Source organism: Cyrtonyx montezumae, unplaced genomic scaffold (assembly GCF_038088225.1).
Source record: "Cyrtonyx montezumae isolate F1298 unplaced genomic scaffold, pur_monq_1.0 scaffold_21, whole genome shotgun sequence".
In the NCBI taxonomy this organism is placed as follows: Eukaryota; Metazoa; Chordata; class Aves; order Galliformes; family Odontophoridae; genus Cyrtonyx; species Cyrtonyx montezumae.
Genome location: NW_027071948.1, coordinates 3,579,827 through 3,602,804, shown reverse-complemented (window position 1 = coordinate 3,602,804; position 22,978 = coordinate 3,579,827). Strand labels below are relative to the sequence as shown.

Genomic DNA, 22,978 nt, shown 5'->3' with positions numbered 1-22,978 from the left:
GAATGGCTAGAGAGGGGAGGAACAGTAACCAATCAGTCTATTGCCACTGCTTCCCAGATGCTGCGGGCTGCTAAGCAAGCCTGGCTCACAGGCAGAAGCTTTTGGTTCAAATTACTTAAAAAGCACTAATCAGATCACAAAGCTAGAGCATAAGTTTACAATCAAAACTCCTAAAAAAAGCTCAGCTCTGGTGGTATTTTTATTCACCTTCAGTTTCTAAGCATTACAGAATAATATTTGCAGACCTCTCTCTGGAGCAGCTACCGAGAACTTTCTGATTTTTAAGATTCTTACTAACAAGAAACAGGGAACTGGTACTCTGAGGAAAACCAGAATAGTAAAAGGGAAAAAAAAAACTGAAAAAGCATTTTCTATGAACTTCAGGTATTACTAGCTTAGCAGGCAGAGTTCAGTCCTGGAGCTCACCAGCACACCCCAGTACAACTCCAAGAAATATTCCAGTTCTTAACCTAACTCCATCACAAATGTTTTTCTTCCCAGATAGTGTGAAACCAGAATATTTCAAAACTCAGAGAACGAGTCCAGTATTGCCTTTAACAATAGCAAAATTATGTCGTGAACTAAACACAGCTCTAAGCAGACTGCTAGAGTGGTCAGTGTCTGAACTAAAACTGCTGAGGAACAACATCAGACTCCAATTCCTAATACTCGGCAGGTAAGTGAAGTGCTTTGCAAACTGCCAGCCACACATGTGAGCTGAACAGCTTCTTTTGATGGATTTTTAATGGTGTGTACTTTGGTTTTTATTGTTTGGAGCTTAGCTACTTTTTTGCGAGGTTTATTTTAAAATGCAAATGTATATGTAAATTTTAAGCCTACAGAGATTACGTTGGGACTTTAAAAATTCTCTGAGAGTGCATTTTGTACACAAAATCAGACAATCCTATCTATTCCATCTATGCAGAATTTCTGCTGTCACCTCTTACATTAAGACTGAAGACAGAAATCTAATAAATGATGTTGATAAAAATAAGCATCACTCGTAACTGTTTATTACCATTTGTAACTTGAAAGCACTCTCACAGCTCAGTCACACTGGCAGTCCATTGTGCCAGACCTTAAACTCATACATGGGAAGTCGCAGAGTCCTGAAGACATTACATTCTGGTCTACTACTCCTGCTGAAAATAAACTTCTTTCAAGGAACTGTTCTAGGCATTAACTGTTCAGTTGCTGGCTGCTTAAGAAAATACGTTCTCGAGCACAGATGAAGTAACGGCACTTTGATGTCACCTTCCATCCAAGAATTTATCAGCTCTATCACATATTAGTGATGTATGTTAGGAAACCTTGCTGATGAAGGGAAGCATGACCCTTAGTTTTAGAAGGGAAAATTTCATCCTACACTGGCAACATGTTTTTTCAAGTCCTTAGAGCAAGTCAGAAGCTAATTTCCATTGACTATAACTCTTCATGACAAGAGGTGTCACAGGCTGGTCTTTGTTGGGTTCTATTTTTGTAGACTGTGATCCTCTGTATCACATTTTTCTTGAGTAACATGGTCTCGTGGCTCCATCTTGCCACAGACATCAATAGCTATGGAGAGCATTCAAAGTAACACTCAGTATCTGATTATGACTAAAATTACAACATTATTTGAACTGAAATCTAGGATCTGAGCCAGAAATGGGTAAAATTTCTGTAGAAATCACTGCAGAAAGCAACAGGACCAGATGTTTTTGAAGGGGTTACTTACTATATGCCACAGGGTGAGCAGGCTGAGCTGGCACCAGCTGAGAAGAAGGACCTGGGGACTGCGGCTCATCCGTGCTGGTGCCCGACTGCTGAAAAGCCAGGTCAATTTCTTCATCTGTCAGGCCTGGGGGAGCAGAGGAAATGAGATCACTTTAGCACCTTTACCCACTTGATGCACGCGTAATTAAATTCCAAAGCAGGGTAGAACCCTTTCAAGCTGCAAAGAATTTTGTCACCAACTTGAGCAGTACTGCCTCCCCAATTTTGGATTCACTGGAATCTCTCCCTCTCTCTCTGCTGCAATTTAACCTTAAGCGACAGAATATTAGCCTCAACGCTGCTTCCAAATGTGGCTCATTCAATTTCCTTAATTTATCCTTGAGTTTATTGCTGCTTTTGAAGTAGCTTTCTATTGCAATTCTCCATTCTTCCTCCGAAAAAAAGATACCATCAACTGCAAATGTGGCTCATTTTAATCTGTAATGGTGTAAAAAAAAAAAAGAGGGGAAAAAACTAACAATAATGCATGAAAACAGACAGGGAAACAAAAAACTAATTATTGGGTTAGACGACTAATTAGTCTAGATCGTTTCCGAAGACGGGAATAATTTGCTTTATTTTATGACAAATGCAGAAATAAAAAGAAAAAATCAGGACTGACTGTGATTAGTGTGAATGGGACACAGAATGCAAGGAGGAAATAAAACTATAACAAAACAGATCAAAACAAGGCCAAGCCCAAACTTTCAGCTCAGCATCGCCCCAGCCTACTGCTGCCTGATTAGACTGCCCTAGGGCAGCCTGGCTTTTATTTCACGCAGAGCTGTAGTCACACTGCACACATGGAACACGTTGGTGCAGCCACTCCTGCCATCAGGAAACGCCAGGATGACCATCCGTAATTGGCCACAACATGTGGAAAGGATTTGGCCAACAAGGGGGAAAAGAAAAGCAGCTAAGGGATTCACGATGACCAGCATCTGTGAAGAAAGAAGCACAGCTGGATTATTTTTTCTAACAGGAGAAAACATCCTCTAGAAAAAATTCAGTGCTCAGATGGCAACCATGATGCGGGGCAGGACAGCTGGGTGTTATTTGTATGTTATTTTCCTGCACAGAAGCAGAAATAATGCCAGTGGCCCTGATATAAGAAACATCTGAAGCAACTCGAGACTTTCTACTGCACATGCAGCGTGCATGAAAAAATAGCCAGAGGTTGGAAGTGTGGCTACAGATTCAAGGGAATAGATTTAGAAAACAAGGGGCAGATTCTCACAGCGGTGTTGTGGGGATTAAGCGTGAATATGACAGCAGTGGGAGGAAATGGGCGAATTCTTTCTGTTCACCTCCATTCCAGGTCCACCAAGAGAGAAGTTAGGTGGTTTCTCTAACATCAGAGTACTGCCAGTGTCAGAAACAGTATCAGGAACCTGAAGCTCCCAACCCCTGGTCCTGCAGTCCGACCAAATCCCCCCTTTATTTTTACTTGATGCATGCCTCAAATAGTAAGGAACCAAAACCACACAAGGCAGAAGGAAACAAGACTCGCAGTGAGAGTAATAAAAGGCACATGGACACATCAGCTCAGCCTACTGTTCTGGTCACAAAAGCAGCGTCTAATCCATGTTACAAAGATGAGTCCTAATAAGAAAGAAACTGTTTTAACCAGTTCCTAATTATTCAATACAGGAGAAAGCACAAACAGATGCCAGCGCTGCAGATCACCACCAACTATGGAATCTCATCAAGATAGAGACAGACACACAAGATAATATAAGCTGCTGGCTGCAAACGTAGCTCCTGGCTACTGGAGTGGGGGCACTTTGTTCTACTTTCATGCAAGGATAACAAATCTGAAAATATTTAACACTTAGGAACATTTGGGAGTTACAGAGGATCCTTTCCTCATTCTACCAATGAGCAGAAAACAACGCTCACTGCCTCCCAATCATGCTGCCCCTTTGACTTTCATCTTGCTTGATAAAAAAACTAAAATCTTTTGCAGATAAAATGCCCTCCTAGAATTATCCTGAGCTTGCCAGCTAGTGACACTCGAGTATCTCTGCTGCCATTAAAACCCTGCCACATGGTGAAGAAAAAGCCAATGTGAATAACAGAACGAAGGGAAACCTTTCGAGTTCAATGTAGAGCAAATTAAAATTGTCATTACCTCCCTGGACTATTCTGCCTTATGAAGGTCTCGTTCGTGGTACGAGAGGTATCATACAAAAGAACATCACAGCTACCTCCCTGCTTCATTACCAGGGAAGGCGAGGAGCACCGTCACCCTGGAACACCTCCTTTTTATTCACCTGAACAAGATGTTTCCGAGGCCCTGTCATCCAGGCCTCCAAGAGTCAAGGGAATAATCACCCAGAGCTGACTCCTTAAGCACGCATACGGAGTGAATCTGCACTGCACCCAGGCTGCTGCGCATATGCTTGTCTTTGTGGCTCTCACTTCTCGCACACACTTAACAAATACGTAACAGATATTCTAAGGCTGTCCCTGGGCATTTATAAGTAACTCAACAAAACTCCCTTTGGATTGATTTTTTTTCTGGTTCACCACCTACACGCATGTACGCATACGGTACGAGTGAGTTTTCTGTGCCCCAAATTATTCAACCCCCATGTATTAACTGCATAGAAAAGCGAGTTTCTAAATCAGCTCAACATGTCACCCGCTCCAACATCTCACCAAGCTGAATTTTATTATAGTTCTTCTACCACTGCATTGCATGAAAAAATAACCCAGACTCTCACAATGCCTGAATCTAGCAAGAAGTTGGTAACTCCAAAATAATATCACCTCCCTTGGATGCAAAAGCTGTGCCATGAAAACCAGAGCTTTGTGTTTAATATAACCCTCTCTCAGATAGGTATGTCGAGAAAATAAGCTCACTTTAACAGAAGAATCGCTCTACATTCATTTTCTCAACGCTTTGGAGAACAAACATTTTAGTTGTCCTAAAGTTTCAGCAAGATCAAGACCATGCAGAATGCAAAAGGTTAAAAGGAACAATAAAGGAAACTGCCAATTGTAAGTGAATTATATTTGGCTTTGAAAGCTGAGCCACAGCTATATTATAAAAGGCATCTCTTTGCGTTGTTTACCATCACCCTGACTAATGCAGACCTTTTTTTTTGTTTTAAATAATCTCATGCAAATTAGACACACACTTCCTTCCAGTTGATTGCTATCTGCAAGGAATAATCTAACCGCAGAGGGTACTGAGCAAGGACTGAGCTGAGGAGAAGGATGCAAGGAAGCTGTCTTCATAGCCCTACAGAATGCAAACCTATTCCCTTCCCCCAGCCATCCATCTCATTCCTCTTCTGCACCACAGCCTTAGCAAAGAATTAGTCATAATTTTCACAAAGCCTTAAAATTTCCTTTCCAGGCTTCAGAGTGTTGATTTGAATTATCCAGCGCCCACGACTGTTTTGCATTCCAAGGTCCTCGCTGACCCTCTTTTGTGACTGTCACTGCTGCTGCTCAGTTTTCAGGGATCACTCAGCCTCTGTAAATTGTAGTCAAACACAGAATTAGAGAATAAAATGGGTTGTCAAAACATCCTTTGGTGCCTGCACCTTTGGCATCGTACAAAAAGCCCCTCTGCCCAAGAACTTATGTCCTTTTATAATATCCACTGCTAGTTAATTTAAGGACCTTGTGTACAGTAAAATATTTTTCCTCTTATAACCACTCTCAAGTGGAGAAGTACTGTTAGGCATACTCTGCAGATGAAGAAGTGAGACATGCAGATATGAGAGGTGCTTCAAGGGCAGAACCAGATCTCTGGCACAGTCAGAAACTAAAATTCAAGAGATGCGAGCCAATAAATCCATCCTTCTCCATTTTCTGGACGAAATACAGCAGCATTTAACTGCAATGCAAAACCCTTGCATGAGCTTAACTAGATGAACTGTTAAGGTTTTTTCATCTTCTCTGACAAAGGCTCTGACACACCAGTGACAACCCCTTTCTTCCTTTCCCATCCACGGAGCCTCCATCTCTTGTCTCCTATTCTTCCTTGCTTTGCTCAATCTAGTAATTCATGCACAAGCTAAAGGCAGCATTAGTCGTAGGGATAAAACTTCTGGTTAGGAAGACAGAAAATATTCTGGTGGAAAGAATTAAGTGCCTTTCATGCTTTTCCAGCTTTATTACCTCTCTGGCCGACCACCCCAGAGCCATCATCACATCTACCCTTTGCTTTTGAGACAAGCAAAGTGGGTTTCCTGTTGTTGTTTGCTCTGCATGTGCACACACTTTCTAGTCGGAAGAAAACAAAATAGATCTGGGCAACTTGTTTAGTGACAACAAGCTGTACAACCACACCAAGCTTGTGCACGGAAGCACGTGACTAAAAGGAAGACCTACTGCAGACATCTCGAGAAAGCATTACGCTCCTGTTCCTGGAAGCCACTATGTCAACTCTGCTCAGAAAGAACATGGACACATTTTAAAAGAATCATCATAAAAACCTTCTGGGATCTGATCCAGACTAATGATTCCACCTGTTCAGTCGGCTGCATGCCGTGCTGTGTGACTCTTCGGCTCAAATATTTGTGCTATGGTCCATTCTGTGCTTAGTTCAACACATTTCTACAAGTCCGAAGGCACGCTCTCCCAGTCCATTTTCTTTCTTGAGGCCAAAGCCAACCTAACATTCTAACATAACCTAAGATCTCAGAAACATCACTGTGTTTTTCTTTCCCTGCATTGACACTAAGACACGCTATTTGAATGTAAACATCCTTCTGCTGCACTTCCAACTCAAATATTTTGCAAAGGAACCCAAACATCAAAGTGAAAATCAATGTGGTCTCAATTGTTCGGCAGAAAAACGCAAAAAATAAAAGCCATTTCAGAAGTTACTGAAGGGGCTTTGAATTCCTACTGCTTAATTCATCCGTCAGACTGCTAATTACGCAGTTCCAATCTTTAAGAAACATGATATACTGACTATTTAGAGCTGATAAAGGTGCTCAGAGCTCAGTAACACAGCACTACCGTTAGGAAGGAAAGCCTGCCTGACAACGCAGCACTAAGAATTACAGCAAGCCAAGCAGGGAGGGAGAGGTTAAAACCAAAAAGTACGTTGGCATTACAAATATAAATAAATAAATAAACCTGGCAGCAGTTTCTCTTCCTGACCAGGCTTTTTGGAGTCTATAATAAAATGAAGTGTAATGGAGGAGAGGAGGGCAATGTCAGAGGGTGAGGGTTTGGGAGAGAGGTTGTTAAGTATCTCCCTCTCCTCAGCTGTGTTTACTCCATTTACAGGACCCCAGGTGATTGATAGAGGAAAGAAAAGCAAGCAGATAGTAACCCCCCTCTGGGAGCATCGGTAAAGAGGATAACTCCCGACACCAGCCAGAGCCCCAAACTCTCCTTAGGCCACTTGTAATTAAAAGGACAGAGCAAGATATGCAAACCAGAGAAAGAGAAAAAGAGGAATTTTTTTATTTATTATTAACATTTTGTTGGAACAGTGGAGTGCAATAAGGACTCTCAGAGCAGTTAAAAGTCGTCGGGTGACCTGCAGACCCCTATTTCCCAGAGCCTTGTATAAAATTGAATTTTTTAAACATAAATTACACGTAATGACGACACTGTAAAAACTAACAGTAATGGAAAGCTGTGCTGTATTTCATTAGCCTGTATTATTCCGTGCCACCTGATCCAGCCGGGCCTTGTTTATGAGTTAGTGTGTTAGCAGATGCCGATGGAAGCATTTGCTTCGACCTTGCTCTTCTCATTGGGGCATGAAATTACGACGGCAGCACCTTGATATTACAGCCATAAATACAGTAAACTGCAAATTTAAGCCAACGGCTCCTATTGTCTCCGAACATAAAGCTGATCGGTATTTATTTAAAAGGAGAACGAAAAAAAATATTATATATCACCTTGTTTATGGGTTCAGTCCCCCCCCCCTCCCCTAATCTGCCTTATTCACTTGGTTAAATACTAAACAAACAAACTAAATCCTCCCTATTTTCTACTGATTAAATATTCTCATGAAATGAGTATTGTCTTCAGAAAACTGGATCAAAGTATTTTCGCTCTGAATAAGAAAGGGCAACCTACTTGCGTGGCATGTTTTGGAATGGAAAAAACTCAAACAAGTACTACAACTTTTTCTCTTCTTTTTCTATATAAGGGAAGTTCAAAATACACAATGAGAAAGTTGCTTCTGATCACTCATCCATGCTTGCGTGTAACACAGACGTGCATGACACAAGAGACACACTTCCTTCCAGTCGTTTCCTATTTAAAGATATCTCCCTTGTTAATACTATTTCAAATGGAGGAGGAAAGGTGTAGAAAAAAAAAACTGCAGTAAGACGAATAGGAGGATGAAAAGAACGGCCAGGTCTCCTCCGAGGCAGCACACAGCAGGGAAAATGCCTCAGTGCCCTATGGGCATCTGGGGTAAATACCCCTGTTCCCTGCCAAGACACCCACTAACATTTATTAAGAGGGGAAAAAAAATCAAACACAAAGGCAAAAGGACACTGCGATATCACAAAGCATATCACAGCATAAATCACAGCATTATAAGTCAGTGCAAAATGTATTTCCCTGGTAGTTTCAAGGCAGGGAAGATACCATTTCACTTGCAGTAAGAGAGGTCAGGACTTCCTCTTCTAAGTAAAGAAAGCTCCTTGCTCATATGAAGTATGGTATCTCTGCTCCACACAGGAGAAATAAAAAGAGGAAGGGATACCTCAAGTAAAAGTTCCCAATGCTATGCTATGTATTTCAGGGACCAAAGCACCAGGAGGAGAGTATGAGGAACAACACCCAGGACTCTGAAATGCAGAAGTCCTAATAGATGCAGAATTATCACAGCCTTAACAGGACTTGGGCGCCTCATTTCTGCATTAATCTACAGCAGGTCCTCAGCTAGCAGCCTGCATCATTCAGGAGGCACAATTTTTGCTTCACGCAAAGTTCAAACTAAAAAAAGGGTAGCCAGCAACTCGACTCTAACTCAAACAGGACACACCTCAGAAACCTGAAGCGCAGTACCAGAAGCTCTGTTACAAAGCCCAGCTACCTTCCTGTGCAACTAGGATATGCAAGAACACAGTGAAACTTCAGTCTTGGGGAGCTCTTCCTGAAGCACTGTCTGTATCACACCATGATCAGCAGAAAATCTCTCCGTCTAAAAACGGGGAAATTTCCTTTTGTCATCACCCTCAGGTCTCTTGCCCGCAGCCTTTCTGCTATCACACACAAGAAGGATATCTGATAGAAAATCTCTTCCAAGTGGACATTGGTGGAATATATCACCTGTCTGTGACACGCTGTGATGGAGCGACAACACGTGGCTGAGCTGAAAGCCAATGCTGAAATACGGGAATGCAGGACGCCGCATCCCGCCAGCACCTGACGTAACGGGGCTACCTGGGGGAAAAAAACCTGCATATTTTAAACTGTTTCAAATGAATACGTTCCTTGGGTTTGAAGGCTTTGAAGATTCCATGCCAAGATGCCAATTCCCAGGTAATCTGTCAGGAATGGAATATCACCACAGCCATATCATTAGTTTAAAAGAAGTCTTCAGAGGGCAAGAATATCCAGATAATGAAAGAGATGCTGCTCTAGTAACCGTAGTGCTGCTATGATTTGCTACCACTGCTGACAGCCTCCCTAGAAATAAAGCTATGCATACAGAGAAAACAAACACCAGATACACCAAACACCCAAGTATCCAAGCATCCCCCAACCTGTGATGTGCAAATGCTTGCTGTTATTCCTACGGAGAAACAAGTCTCATGGTGTCGGTTCTGATCCTCATTACCAGTATCACAATACTCCTTGGGGGCCCCAGAAGGCACTCACTGTGCCAGGTAGTGTGCAGCAACAGAGCAGAAGGCAGCCAGGCCCCAAACACTCAACAATCTACGTGAACTGAAATGAAATAAAGCAGGGCACACGTAAAGGAAGCAACTTACCCACAGTACCCAGCGGGTCTTTGAAATTTTGTTTTTATTACAGTGAAAACTACGACAAAAAAAAAAAAAAACATTCTGTGAATGTGAAAAGATAATTCTTCTACAGGCTCATTTCCAAAAGTAGAGCAGTTTGGAACTGTGTATAACTTCAGAAACCGAATAACTTGACTTCATTACCACAGATTTTAAAAATAGCTATCTAACAGAACATTTCTGTTTCATATACTTTCACTTTATGTGTAAGAAAAATATTTTGTTAAACAGCTTGTTGAGCAATAGCAACAAAACAATTGGCCTTTGGCTACTCTTTGATCTGTGACAATATCTTTAGGATCTTTTAAAGAAAAAGACAAAGGTTGTCCTAAATACAGGTAAGGTAAAGCTGGCAATATAAGAGGTTTGGTTTTGATACGTGCCTTCAGAACTCCAATTTTACACTGCATTTCCACCTCAACAACTGAAACTAGCACGTCACGAGCATCCTGGATCTGAAGTAGAAGGAGCCATTGTGGAGGATCTGCAGCCGGGCAGACAGCTGCAACCCCAACACATCTGTTGTTACCGCAGCAAAAAAGATCCAGGCCAGGCAGGAGTACGAGCCAAAGACAGCCCATGACTGATCTGACCGAGCAAACTGGCTCAAATGTGGAATAACTCCTGACTGGAAGCCACTGCTGATTTGTTATTACTGGAACATGCTGGTGTGAAATTCTAGAACCAGACGCCTTTTTTTTCCCCAAACTCGGAGTTCAAAGGAAAGGAACTGTGAAGAAGGAAAGCAATTTCGAGCCATTCTAAGGAATTCTTGAACCACATTTGTCAGGATATCCGAAGGATGACTTAATTTTATATACAAGAATGAGAAAGTCATTCTGATGCACCATCCCCAGTTCTTTATTTGCTGGAATTACACAGTAGGAAGAGCATCTGTGTATGAGACAATACCCATCTGAGCACCCTCTGCAGACTAAAACTACCTGCAAAGTAAAGAGCAACTCGCCTTGATGTTGTTTACTTCCTCTTTTAATTTCAAAACTTTAAACTTCAGAAAGGAAAAGAACAAGCCCGTTTGTCTAGGCTGATCACATGAGAAATGATACAGAGCGTATGCTTAGTGAACTTCTAGCTTCTGATGAATGCACAGGACAGAAACGTGGAGTGCGCAGCACAGCAGTGCTACCCTGCCCTCCCAAAGCACTGCGACAGGGAGCACTGAGAACAGCTGGATGCTTCCAAGAAAACTGAAAAATATATGGGAGCAGGAATGGGAAAATACACAGAAATGTAAAGTAACACAGAGTAAGCAGCCACGAACACAGGAACCTGAGCGCTTTTTCTGACATACTTTCTCACAACCTCACAAAGTGACTTTGTTCCTCCAATCCAGTTCCTATGAAGCAGAATCAATGTCAGACACCTAGGAGTCAAACACGGCAGCACAGAGAAGATAAGCTCTATTAAGAAAAATACATCTAAGCACTATATATTTGATTATTATGGCACAAATGGTTCAGGTAAATCCGGTTTACATTTCCTCAAGAAAGAGACACCCATACAACTATTTAAAAAGGCATGTCAGCAAGTATTCATTACAGATTATAAATCACCCATGTTCTTTCTTTTGTTTTAGAGAAATTTTTTACATGCCATTAAAATACTGTTTGCTGAATACTACTACAAAGCTAGCCACCTGTAAAATTAAAGGCCGATGCTGCCAATAAGCGTTGAAATACCTTCTGTTTAAAAGGCAAACCTACTTTGTAATTTTTAACACAACTGTATAAATATTTCTCCACCCACCCTGCGCAGTTTTGTTGGTTACACTGCATCCATTTGGACAACAACCATCTATGTCACCACACAGGATGTTAACCTTGGGTGGAGAAGAAAGAAACAATAGCAAATGAACTTTCAAGAAACCAAGATTACACACTGAAGCAGGGACGAGCAAAGACAACATTAGGGGACAAGTCAACAAAACAGCAGAATGGTTTCAGAAGATCATTTTTCATCTTTTGGATTGTTTATCGTTATTTTTTCCTCCCTGTGTGCCTTCAGCAGCTCGTCAGAGCTCCGGAGAAAATTAAAGGAGTCTGGATAAAACGCCCAGAGGACAACTAATGCTAACAATACTAAAAATAACGAGGGTAAGTGGTGGAAAAACTATGGTGACCACACACGGAGAACTGGAGTGGTAAGGTACAAAAGGAGTTTCATCACTGCTCCCTCAGGACATGCAGAGAACACACTAACTGCTTCTAGTTCTCCAGGGTTCTGATTACCATGCCAAACACACCTCCAGAGTTTCCTTATTAGTATAATAAAAAGCCTCTACACATTCGGGTTCTATTCCCAGCCTTGCTATTGACCTTGCATAGGTCACTTAACCTCCATCTGCCTCAGTTTCTACATCTGTAAAACAGGACTGACATTACACAATATCCTCCGTAGAACATCTGAGACTGATGTGACAATTATCATGTATAAAGCACAACTGATGGCCCTGGGAATCTGTACACACAGTATATGCATTTGAGCTAACATAAAGCATTCACAACAACAGACTTACTCTAGCAAGAAGTTTAGCCTTTTTTGTGTGTGTGCCTGTGGATCGTCTTTGGTAACACTTTTGGATCTCTAACTCACGGCAAACCACACAAGTACCCAAATTTGTGCTTTGCTTTGTCTAGGTACTAAAATACAAGATGCTTCTCTGGTCTCCCTTTGAGCAAGCACTGCCCTCAAAATACAGTTCTGGGTGCTGAATGTTCAAAATGGGAATCCCAAATTGCATTCCTTGAAGACTGCTGTCTTCCAGTGTCTCACCAAGTTCCAGCCTAGGAGTTAAAACAGGAGTGGCTACACAGAACTCACCGAGAACATGGAGGGAAGACTGAGAAACAAGTACGGGCACGTTACTACAATGTAAAGCAAACCAGATCAGTAGGTGAGGCAGCTGGAGCAGTGAGAAGCTTGCAAATCCTATCAGTTGTGTGAGGGGAAGATGCTGGGAGTTCCAGGCTCAGGAAATTGCCCCTAAGCAAAGGAATCACCTCACAGATAGAAAAGGATGAGGGGCACCCTGCCCTGAGGCAGAATGAGGGACAGGGCTCAGAGCAACCTGAAGTGGGTTCCCCAGAGCCAGGCCCACCAGACAGAGCTGCTCATCGCCCGCTGCAGCCGCCCCATAGATGAAGTTCATCAAAAAGACTCAGATTTCCTCCCTGGTTTTCTTTTACTGTTAATCTCATCTGTCTCAGGTGGCTTCTCATGGAATGAGCTCTGCTTTTCTGATGCAATACTTTGGAGCGGGGCGGCCCTGACGGGGCAAGAGCGGGTTGCAGCCCGAGCAGCTGAATTCCACCTTGGGGGTACTGCAGTGCACATGCAGGCAGCCCCAGCTCGTGGGATGCACACACACACACACACACACACACACACTCACTTGCTTTACCCGACACCGAGCTCACACTTCACAAACAAATTATTTAACTACTCTATCCCCCAAGGATGACGGTGATCATTTCAGATGCAGCTCCCTGCTCGTCTCTCACATACACGCAACGACCTGATAGGTTAAATGCTGTCATTTAATTACAGTAATGGAAGCTGCTATTTTTTGGTTCCCTTGAATTCTCTCTCGCTCTCTTTTTTAAACACACACAGAATCATCTTTTAAACATGCATTTTACATTTCTGACTTTAACAGCTGCATTCTCCTGCTTCCTTGAAGTGTGGGAGCAATGATATTCTGATACTCTTCTCTGAGCATCTCACCTTTTAAACTCTCCATGCAAAGGAAGATAGGCTGGGAGTTGCTGTAGGAAGGGATGTATGCAAGCACCACAGAGGCCAGGCTCCCTCCATTTACTTGGGTGGTTTTGGTTGGCTATGCTCAACCCAGCTATCCCAACCCACACACCCAAAGGAGCCGAGGCCTGGAGAGGATAAATACAACAGTGCTCTGAATGACTTCACTGAAAATGCCATAAGCACCAGCACAACGCAGAGTGACACAGTATGGGAGTCAGGATTACCCCACACCTAACTGTACCCAACACTTCTGACTCAGTTTCCCCACCCAGCACGGCGATGGTACTTCCCTTGCTTCCCACTGAAGTTTGGAGTTTGCAAATTGTATAGGTCTAACCAAGAAGAGCAAATGCAAACAGAAGAACATGAAATGCATCTTATCATCTCGCCATTCCACAAAAGGTGGACAGCTCAGCCAGTTAATATCTGTAAAGCGCTGTGAATTTGCACAGCAGTATACAAATATGAAATACATATTTGTTAAATTCTTGAGTGTGCTAAAAAAATACTTGTTTTGTTTTCTCTCCGGTGATTTCAGGGTGGGGGCTGCAGGCAGCCACAGAGACTATAGACAGCTTTATGGTGAAGAACACATCACATACATTACATGGGCAGTACAACTATCTGGGGATTTTAATTTCATATTGCATGGCTGTTAGAAAAATAATCGAGAATTATTAAGTAATTCCAAATAAAAATAAATTCTTATCTACACTAAGGCCACAACGCTCCTAGAAAAATACCCATACTACACCTGTCCTCAACTTTATTTGTCCTCTAAATGTGAAAAGCTTATTTATTTGTTCCATGGCAGCTGGCTCACGATCAGCCAGCCACCCATGCAGGGATATTGCCCATCTTCATTCCCTGGTACAGATATCCACCGGTGTCTCTTAAGGATGGAATCTTAAAAGGTGAGGCAAGGCAGAGACAAAGACAAATTTAATTTTATCACCATAAAAAGAGGACATTTCCACATGGGCAGCAAGGACATGAATATCATGTGTATGCGGGGGCAGGGAGGGGATTATAAACGCATTTTTGGCGAAATTCAATAAAGCTGATTCCACTGCATAAGGTCAGCAATTTACTTTTAAAAAATGATATGATTGCAACTTTTAATATAACCCATGTATTTGCTGCAAGATGCTCCAGAAGATTGTGTAATGTAACCACCCGACCTCTCCACAGGAGCAGAGATCACCCCATTTACCCTTTATTGTCCTGCTAAAAGCAATGCACATTTGCACAGAATGACAAAGTCAACAGCTTTTACTTAAGAGAGCCTCAGATTTCATTGGGAATGAATTCTCTGCTCTCCTCCTGTGGGAGCGTAGTCCTGCCTGGTCTCATCAGAAAGGATGGGAAAGAATGAACCAAAGACTAAATTCTCCTTTTAGTTAAGGAAAGAATGATCACTTTCCAAATGAGCCTTAAGAGGGAACAGTGTGTAGAAGAAAAGTAAATATTAGGATTTCATGTTTGTGAGCATCCAAGACCTAGTGTTTAAAACACTGCAGAAACGTTGTCTAAGAGATCCCAGAGAATTATCTCATGCACAAACTTCTTTTATCTTTCCTAACAGGAAAGTATCATTAGGTCTGAGATGGATTTCAGCAGAAGAGCAACACAGATTAACCTAATTACACTCCACTCCTTGTTTTAGCCTCAAGAGAGAAAGCTGTCTCTTCAGACTTACAGTACCAGGTTCATTCACAGAGCAGATCAGAAACTGAATTCCTTTACTTGCTCCAGGAAGACTGTGGGGAAACCCTGGGCTGGATGACCATGAAGAGCAAACTCCCTCTGTAACAAAAATATTTTCATACAAACAAAAACTAGATTTCTTCATCTGTCTCAAGGTGAAGCTTGCTTCAAAGGTCAAAGCTGCAGGGCTGGATTAGGATTGCACGCAATGTGCCCAAGCCTTGACATCCTGACATTCTCAAGTTTACAGCTCTCCCCTCCCATACAAAACTGATAGAAATAAATTCTCTGTAAAGTGTGGCTCTTACTGCAGCAAGCAACTTCAACAATCACACGTGCTACAGCATCAACAATTCCAAAACAAGCATATAAAAGCAGTTTATAAACACATTTAAAACATATCTAACTGCTACTGATGCAAAAGTGGTAATTAACTCCATTTTAAAGGTGGGCAAGCTGAGAACAAGCACCTTGCCCAAAGCCAAGCATGCCATCTTCCCTCAGATCTTCCATGTCTGCTTTTAGATTCCAACTACAAAGGTGATTTTCTCTTGGCACTCTACATTTATTTTCACTTAAAAACACATTGAAGAATGTATTAATTTACAAACTGGACGTAGGAACTGGATCCTTTTTGCCCACTAAGGCTAACTATTCAGGATTCAGAATATAGCTGACTACTTTAGCATCATCTTCCAGAATAGACCTCAATCCACTCTGCTGTAATCATATTGGTTTTTCAATGCTACCAGGAATGGAAATATTAGTTTGACAGTAAACAAGACAAATATGACTCAAAACACACTCATGGAGCAATAGAAGTTAATTTTGCAAAGCCATTTTTAACAGCTCTTTTACATTACGTAGTTACTGTCAGATCGCCAAGTGGAGAGACACTATTAAACCCATGACATTCTAATTATTTTTTAAAATTAAGCCTACAACTGATATTTTGGAGCATATGCAATTTCCCATGAACCAAATCAGTCTGTTCCAATTCATCAATAATTTTCAGGCTACAAAAACACATCAAAGGTGATTCTGGACTCTTCACTGGAATCATGGGGAATTTCTGCGGCCCAGGAGAAACAGGAGATGTAGCACACTGTTCATCTAATGTAATCTAAATGAATCACCTCTCTTCTTCTGCGGAGTATATATCTAAATGGTTCAAGATCACCTTAGGTTGAGCCTGAAGTGGAAGAGAGAGGATGTAACCACTAATGTGACTTCTACCCTTTGTTACAGAGCACACAAACGTGCACTTACAGGACATGGAATTTGAGAGCCTCTCCCTGAATGGCTTCTTCACAACACCATTAACATCAAAGAAGTACCTCTTGTAATGCACCTCCTCAATCCTCCACGTAGAAACCAAGGAAGAAGTCACAAATATTTCCACATTTCCAGTATTAAATAGCAGGGCTTGAATCAAAGCCCTTTGGAATAGTCTTGTTAAAAGCAATACACTGTGCAGATTGGAAGGCCTTGAGTTTTCCCTGACTTTGCTTTGCCCACTAACCAGGCCTAAGCCAGATTTCTTCCCCTCCTGTTCAACAGCACAGTCACAGAGGTCAGAGCCAGCATGTTCACACTGAACTTACACGTACAATGCAGTGCAAGATGACAAGCTTGCTGGAGCTGTGCTTCAACAACACTGATGTCTTCTGCTAGTGAAAACCACTTCTATGAAAGAATTTCTTAGCTCCAAGTAGACCTAACTAACCAATGTCCAGCACAACATATTTCATACAGCAAACTTTCCTTCAAAAAACCCCAAACTGTTCCAGAGAAAAGTAACCGTTTTATTACAATTCAAATCAACATTTTTCAGAATATTTTAATTACAATATTATGATTCATTTATATCAATCTGTTATTATCAGCTACAATATAAAAGGCTCGAGCCTGTTCGATACAGACTGATCTGATGGATCAATAATATTTCATTAGATAAAAGTCTGATATTTTAAATGCTAACACCATTTTAATATTAAAACAGATTTCAAAACTCAGAACTCACAGTAGAATGGAAATGTATTGTTCAACCTTCTTTCTAGATACTGCGGAGCCATGAAAAAACAATTGCTATAAAACAATGAAACGTACACTGAGTACAATGTTCTTCTAAAATAACAAACTCATTTGTAAGCAAGTAAGAGTTTCTATCAACACACAGATGCACACATTTTTCTTAATCATCTGGCTATCCTAAACACTACCAGGCTGTAAACAGAAAGGACTGACTTTCTTTGTACATACTGCCACACCGCTAGTTATGCCTGAACTTGAGGTGGGTGTTTATCTACCCTCTCTTGAATCACTACTGAGTGAGACAAGCCAAAGCTGAGATCTGAACTAATTTCTCCATGTGGATATGTACTAAATACCTTCCTCCTTCCAAACTTGCTTCCAAATCTTGAGGAAGTATAGTAATGGCATTCTATCCACTACGAAGATTTTCTTCCTAAAACCTGACAACTTCAGAGGATCACTGTACCTGATTCTCCAGGACGTCTTAAGGTGGATCACTTGATCCCATTTTGTTACCATTCTCACTGCAGCTCTCTTCTTGGCACACCAGCCAAAGAAATCTGTAGAGTTCATGACAAGTTTGGATAACAGAAGCATTAGTAAAATTGCCATGGGGAAGGAGGCAGCGAGATGAATAGGCTGGTGCTGAACAGCAGCTGACAGATACGCACGCGGAAGACTGGCAGGACATCTCCTGATGGATTGAGACTCTCAATCACTTCTCAGGAAGGAAAAAGAAGGCAACTGATAGGAAATTCACCACTGTGGCACTAGTTTTTGGATCATGAGCACATCTATTCTTCCGGACTGTGAGACCCCAGCAGTGGAAAACACATGCTGAACATTACCAGCACTGGACAAGCACAGTCAAGTACCAGAAAACAGAAGTGACAACCAGTAACGCTTATTTAGATAGGAACTGTTGTGAGTTTGTTATCATTGAAATCAATCATTCTTTCACTCTTCATTCTCTGGGTTTCTAACGAGATCCTTCAGGGTACAACCAATTATGCAGGGCTGTATTAATCCAAAGTTCGCATGGGTGGCACCTAAAGAACAAGCTGGTAGCAAGAACAGGTATAGGACACGTTTTTCTTTAACTGAGCATAATGATATAGCTGTCTTGCAAAGTCATAAACAGAGGCCTAAACCCTTTTAGTAATAATATATCCCATAGGTTTTCAAGAATCTTTGTAAATTCAAAATGACTTAGACAAAGAATTCTTCATTTCCTCTCCTAAAAACAGTGTGGTGATGCTCAGCAGCTGCTGTCCTCTACCTCAGAGGTGGATGTTTTTCAGCAGAAAGCACACACTGAGATGTAGATAACACTATTCACATCATCAAATGTGCTTGATGCAAATAGCTGCAAAGTTTCAGTGGTTAATGGGTACAACGTGCTCCAGGATCCTTAAATGAAAAGCATTATGAAAATGCAGAATGCTCTTTGACTTCCCTTTAACCTGTACAATCATTTTTGTACATCTAACACAAGCTGTTAGACTTACTCTATGCTACTTGAACACCTGTTCCAAACTCCTTTAATAATCAGAAAGCATACACTCCCTGGTTCTAGCCGTGAAGTAGACTTTCTCTCACTCTGTGCCAAAGTACATTGTTCTAGGTGCTTAAATATACTAAGTACATTCTTGCAATTTTTTTAAAACTTCCAGGTCTCATTTGCAGCTTTGCATGTGCAAGTGATGAGGTCTGCCCAGGCACTGGCACAGAACACTCATCAGACCATCAGAGGACAAGCTACCCCTCCTGCACATACGAAACAGGACAAGTGCTCACTCACACAGCTGTGCAGTTAAGTCAGGCCTTCACCCCTTTTCTTCACAGTCTATATCCTAATCTATATCCTGCCAGCATGTCTGAAGGGAAGGACAAGTCATCTAGCATTCCTTTAATACTTTACACTTATGGCCTAATTACACATTCTTGTATTAAAACTGGTCACTTCTAGGGAAGCATAAGCTTTGGAGGGCCATAGCTAGTTGGTCCAAATAGGTGTCTTGACAACACAGGTTACTAACTACCGTTTTTTACATGAATTGCCACTGGACTATATCAGCTTGCATTGCAGAAAAAGCTTTATAAAAACTCTTTGAGCTTCACTAAGACATGTTAAAGAATTAATTACAAAGTAAAGCCGAAGGAGAAAATTAATTTTGGAAACACAAGAGGTTACTTTTCTTTTCCTCCCTTTTCTGGAAGTGGGGGAGGAAAGGCAGTTATTTTCATCTTCATACTGGGGGCAGAAGCTGGGAGCTGTCCAGTCGATAACCTGGCCATCAGAACAAGGTTTGTAATTAAAAGGTCAGTGACCTGGAAAGCTAGGGCCTCACTCTCAGGGCTTCTCAGTAATGACGGTGCTATTAAATTAAGACTGTTATGAAATCAATGCTAAAAAAGCTTTCATGGTAACGAGATTCCATTCAAGGACATGCAAACTGCCTCATGAAATGGACTTAAATTATAAAAAAGAAAAGTAATAAAAGAGGGTTAAATTGAAATCCGCTGAAGAATTTACTTCCTTTAAAGCCCTCCAGCAGCAGGCTGTGCCCCCTTCTCTCAGGTCCTCAAGGTGATCCACTCTGGTTTCTTTGGCAAAGGGAAGACAGGGTTCAACTTTCAAGAACGCAGACTACAGAATGAAGAAAATTCACCTGGTTTTCTACTAGATTCTGGAGCTGACAGCATTTGTTTCCAGGGAGTCAGAATCATTGAGCTCTAACTGTGAAGGGGCACATAAAATGAAATTATTTATTCATCTCTTCAGAAATCACCACCACCTGACCCTGATGCACTGCAAAAACCTGTGCAAGACTCATGAAAATGTTGTAGCAATTCTTTTCCCATCTGCCCAAGTAACAAAACAGATCAGCAGACAACACAACAGTAAAAGGGCAACACAACCAGAAGCCGCCAGCACATCCCACCAAGCAAGAGTTTGACAAGCAAAGCTTTTGCATATACATATACATGAAAAAGAGTAGAGCAGAAAGCATGTCTCCTCAAAAGTGCTCAGCCTTCCAAGTGGACTCTTTCCCAACCAATTTGGCTCAACAATGATACACATACCTCCCCTTGCTGCAATTCTACTCTCCTGTAACTGACTTGGGATCTCTGTGTGCTTTCTGCCACAACCCCACACTAGGAAGGTATTGCTGCACTCGTTTTACAAATTAAGAGAGGAATCAAGCAGGGAAAAATTGCTTCACCCAAGGCTACACAAGAAGTTATAACCTAGCAGTTACTCCCTTCCCTGCTCCACAAGACCAGCACCGTGAATAAAGGACCTCCAAATGCATTGTGCACTTCCACCCTGACTATCTTGCCAGAAGTTACAGATTTGGAGTGCACAAAATTAACAAGCCACATGAGTTAGTGGATGGGTAGCTGAGCAATACAGGACATCTGAGGCACAACGGCTAGATGACAGACACATTTCCACAAGGGTTTAAGCCCCACATGCTGTCTAATTATTCCCAAGGCGCCGCTGATTCTGTGGCATGTCATCAGCAGAATCAGCGAGTTGGACAAAAAACAAACAGCATCTTTTTTTTTTTTCTTTTCTTTCAGATACTCTGAAGGGAAACAGCTGTTTTTCCCTTCATCTGAAGAAGTTCATGATAAAAAGGAGGAAATGTCATAAATTACACAAAATGCCAGTGTAAGCTTCAAAGAAAATGATAAATGATTCTAATAACTTCATGTTTCTCATTAATGTCTCTGTATTTGGGAGTTTAAAAGTGCTCAAGACAACACAGAAATCTCATCTGACTTTTGAAAGACCTTTTTACAAATCGAGGTCACCCTCACTCTCCCAACTGTCATCAGCAGAGTCAGACCACACCCCTGAGAGCAGTACAGCAAACCCCTGACCTGTGATGGGTAACCAGGAAAGGCTACTTTCAGCTGCTGCTACTACTGTTACTCATGGAACCAGACCCAGTGCAGCTGGTCAAACGTAGTTAAGAACTTCAGTTCCTATATTAAATAACATTAAAAGAAAGTAAGATTTGATTGGAATTTTTAGGTAAGAGATAGGTATTAAAAAAAAAAACAACACAGGAGAAGAAGAAATCATAATTCAAAGCAGAACCATCTCTGCAAGTCTCAGAAGGGAAACTTCTTAGGCAAAAAGATGGCAGGACCTGAAAGCTCACCCACAGCTCACGCACAGGGCGCAGTTTTTAACTAGAACCGGTGCCATAAAAAGGCCAAAGCTCTCTCTCAAATGGCACGTTCTGCAGGAAGAAGCCTGGACCAGAGCAGAGGGATACCTCTGCATGACTTCCTTCATTTTAAAACGCTTTTTGGACTGGCAGTGAAGACTTCTCTAGCAGATGGTCCAACTTTCTGTGACTGGGGATAACCACAGCCACTGGGATTACAATGACTGCAGGAACAGCCAAGTCATCTTTCATTTACCCAGCACTGGATTTAGCCACAACACAAAGCTTTTAGGAATAACTGCCCCCTCTACTAAAGCACATAGATACAAGGACAGCAGGAACCCTTTGCTCTCGATCACGTTGTAAGCTCAGTGCTCAGAATCCACATGGCCATATTTCCAATGATTGCTGGGTACAAGCACAACTGGACCCTGCTCCTTCCCACCTCCTACTGTTAAGTTTTCAAACAAATAATTAGCACAAAGGGAAGGAGAGCTAATTAACAAACAGGAGCATACAAACAGCTATACCAAACCATTTCTGCTGTTTAGTAATTATTAGACAAGTAATTCATAAGAAGTATTAGTCGGGCCACAGTTTCTCTCTGCCTCCATCTCCCCACCCTTCTTCTTCTCCCAGTCAGGGATTTATTAAAATTAAACAGATTAGATGGAGCTCCTGATACTAAAAACTGTTCAGCGAAGCCTGCGGTGGGGAAGTGCAGAGCAAACACCAGAGACATTTGTCTCTAAATTGCTCTAAATACCTTCTGCAAATGAAATTCTAACCCAGCTGTGTTGAGAGAGAAAATGAGGAATAACTGGTCATTGTCAGCACAGGAGAAGATCAGGCAGTTATAATATTGCACGATATACTGGGGGCTAAGGATCTCTCGGCAACAATAGATTTTGTATCAGGTTACCCCGGGTAATCAGCACAGCTTTTAGGCTCAGCTTTCCCTTGCTTCATTGCTTCGATGATAGAGTTGAAATCCCCAAGCTTTTATGATTAATTACTCCCTGTAGGTCCACATATTTCAAGGAAAAACTCATGGAGCACAGCGGCCAACAGGCTCCAAATTTTAATGCCATCCTGATGGCAGGGCAGGGCAGGGCAAGCAACATAGCTAACCATGTGGCTGGAACACTCTCTAACTGGCACTAGGACAAGCAGTGAGATGACCACATTAGAACTGATGTACCCATTAACTACTTGTCATGACAACACTGCTAAAACACAGAACTGCCCTGGCTGCCTACATCCTTTGGTATTCAAGATGAGCTGAGCAATACATACTCTTAAACTCTCCATTTCATGATATCAGGTCTCAAATGGTTCATATTCTCAAACAGGTTAATATATGCTCCATAGGCATATTCTCTACTTTTTAAAACCCAAGATCTTTGGCTATACAATTTGATGTGCTCAGAAGCACTCATATCTTCAGTGTTTACGTGGGTCACAGCCCTCTGAAGTCTGGAGTTTGTATGTCGTATTCTTCCAACTGCTTTACGTGCTCCACAATGAATGTAATTAACTCCAAGGTAAGAC

The 22,978-nt window shown here is 41.7% G+C and overlaps 1 protein-coding gene across 1 annotated transcript in view; it reads right to left on the bottom strand.

Moving 5' to 3' along the window:
• PEX14 (peroxisomal biogenesis factor 14) overlaps positions 1–22,978 on the bottom strand; it is a 70,713-nt gene that overhangs the window by 14,353 nt on the left and 33,382 nt on the right. Inside the window, exon 4 of the mRNA XM_065738111.1 lies at positions 1,718–1,840. Within this exon, the coding sequence (XP_065594183.1) occupies positions 1,718–1,840 (123 nt within the window). The remainder of the gene's footprint in view (positions 1–1,717; positions 1,841–22,978) is intronic.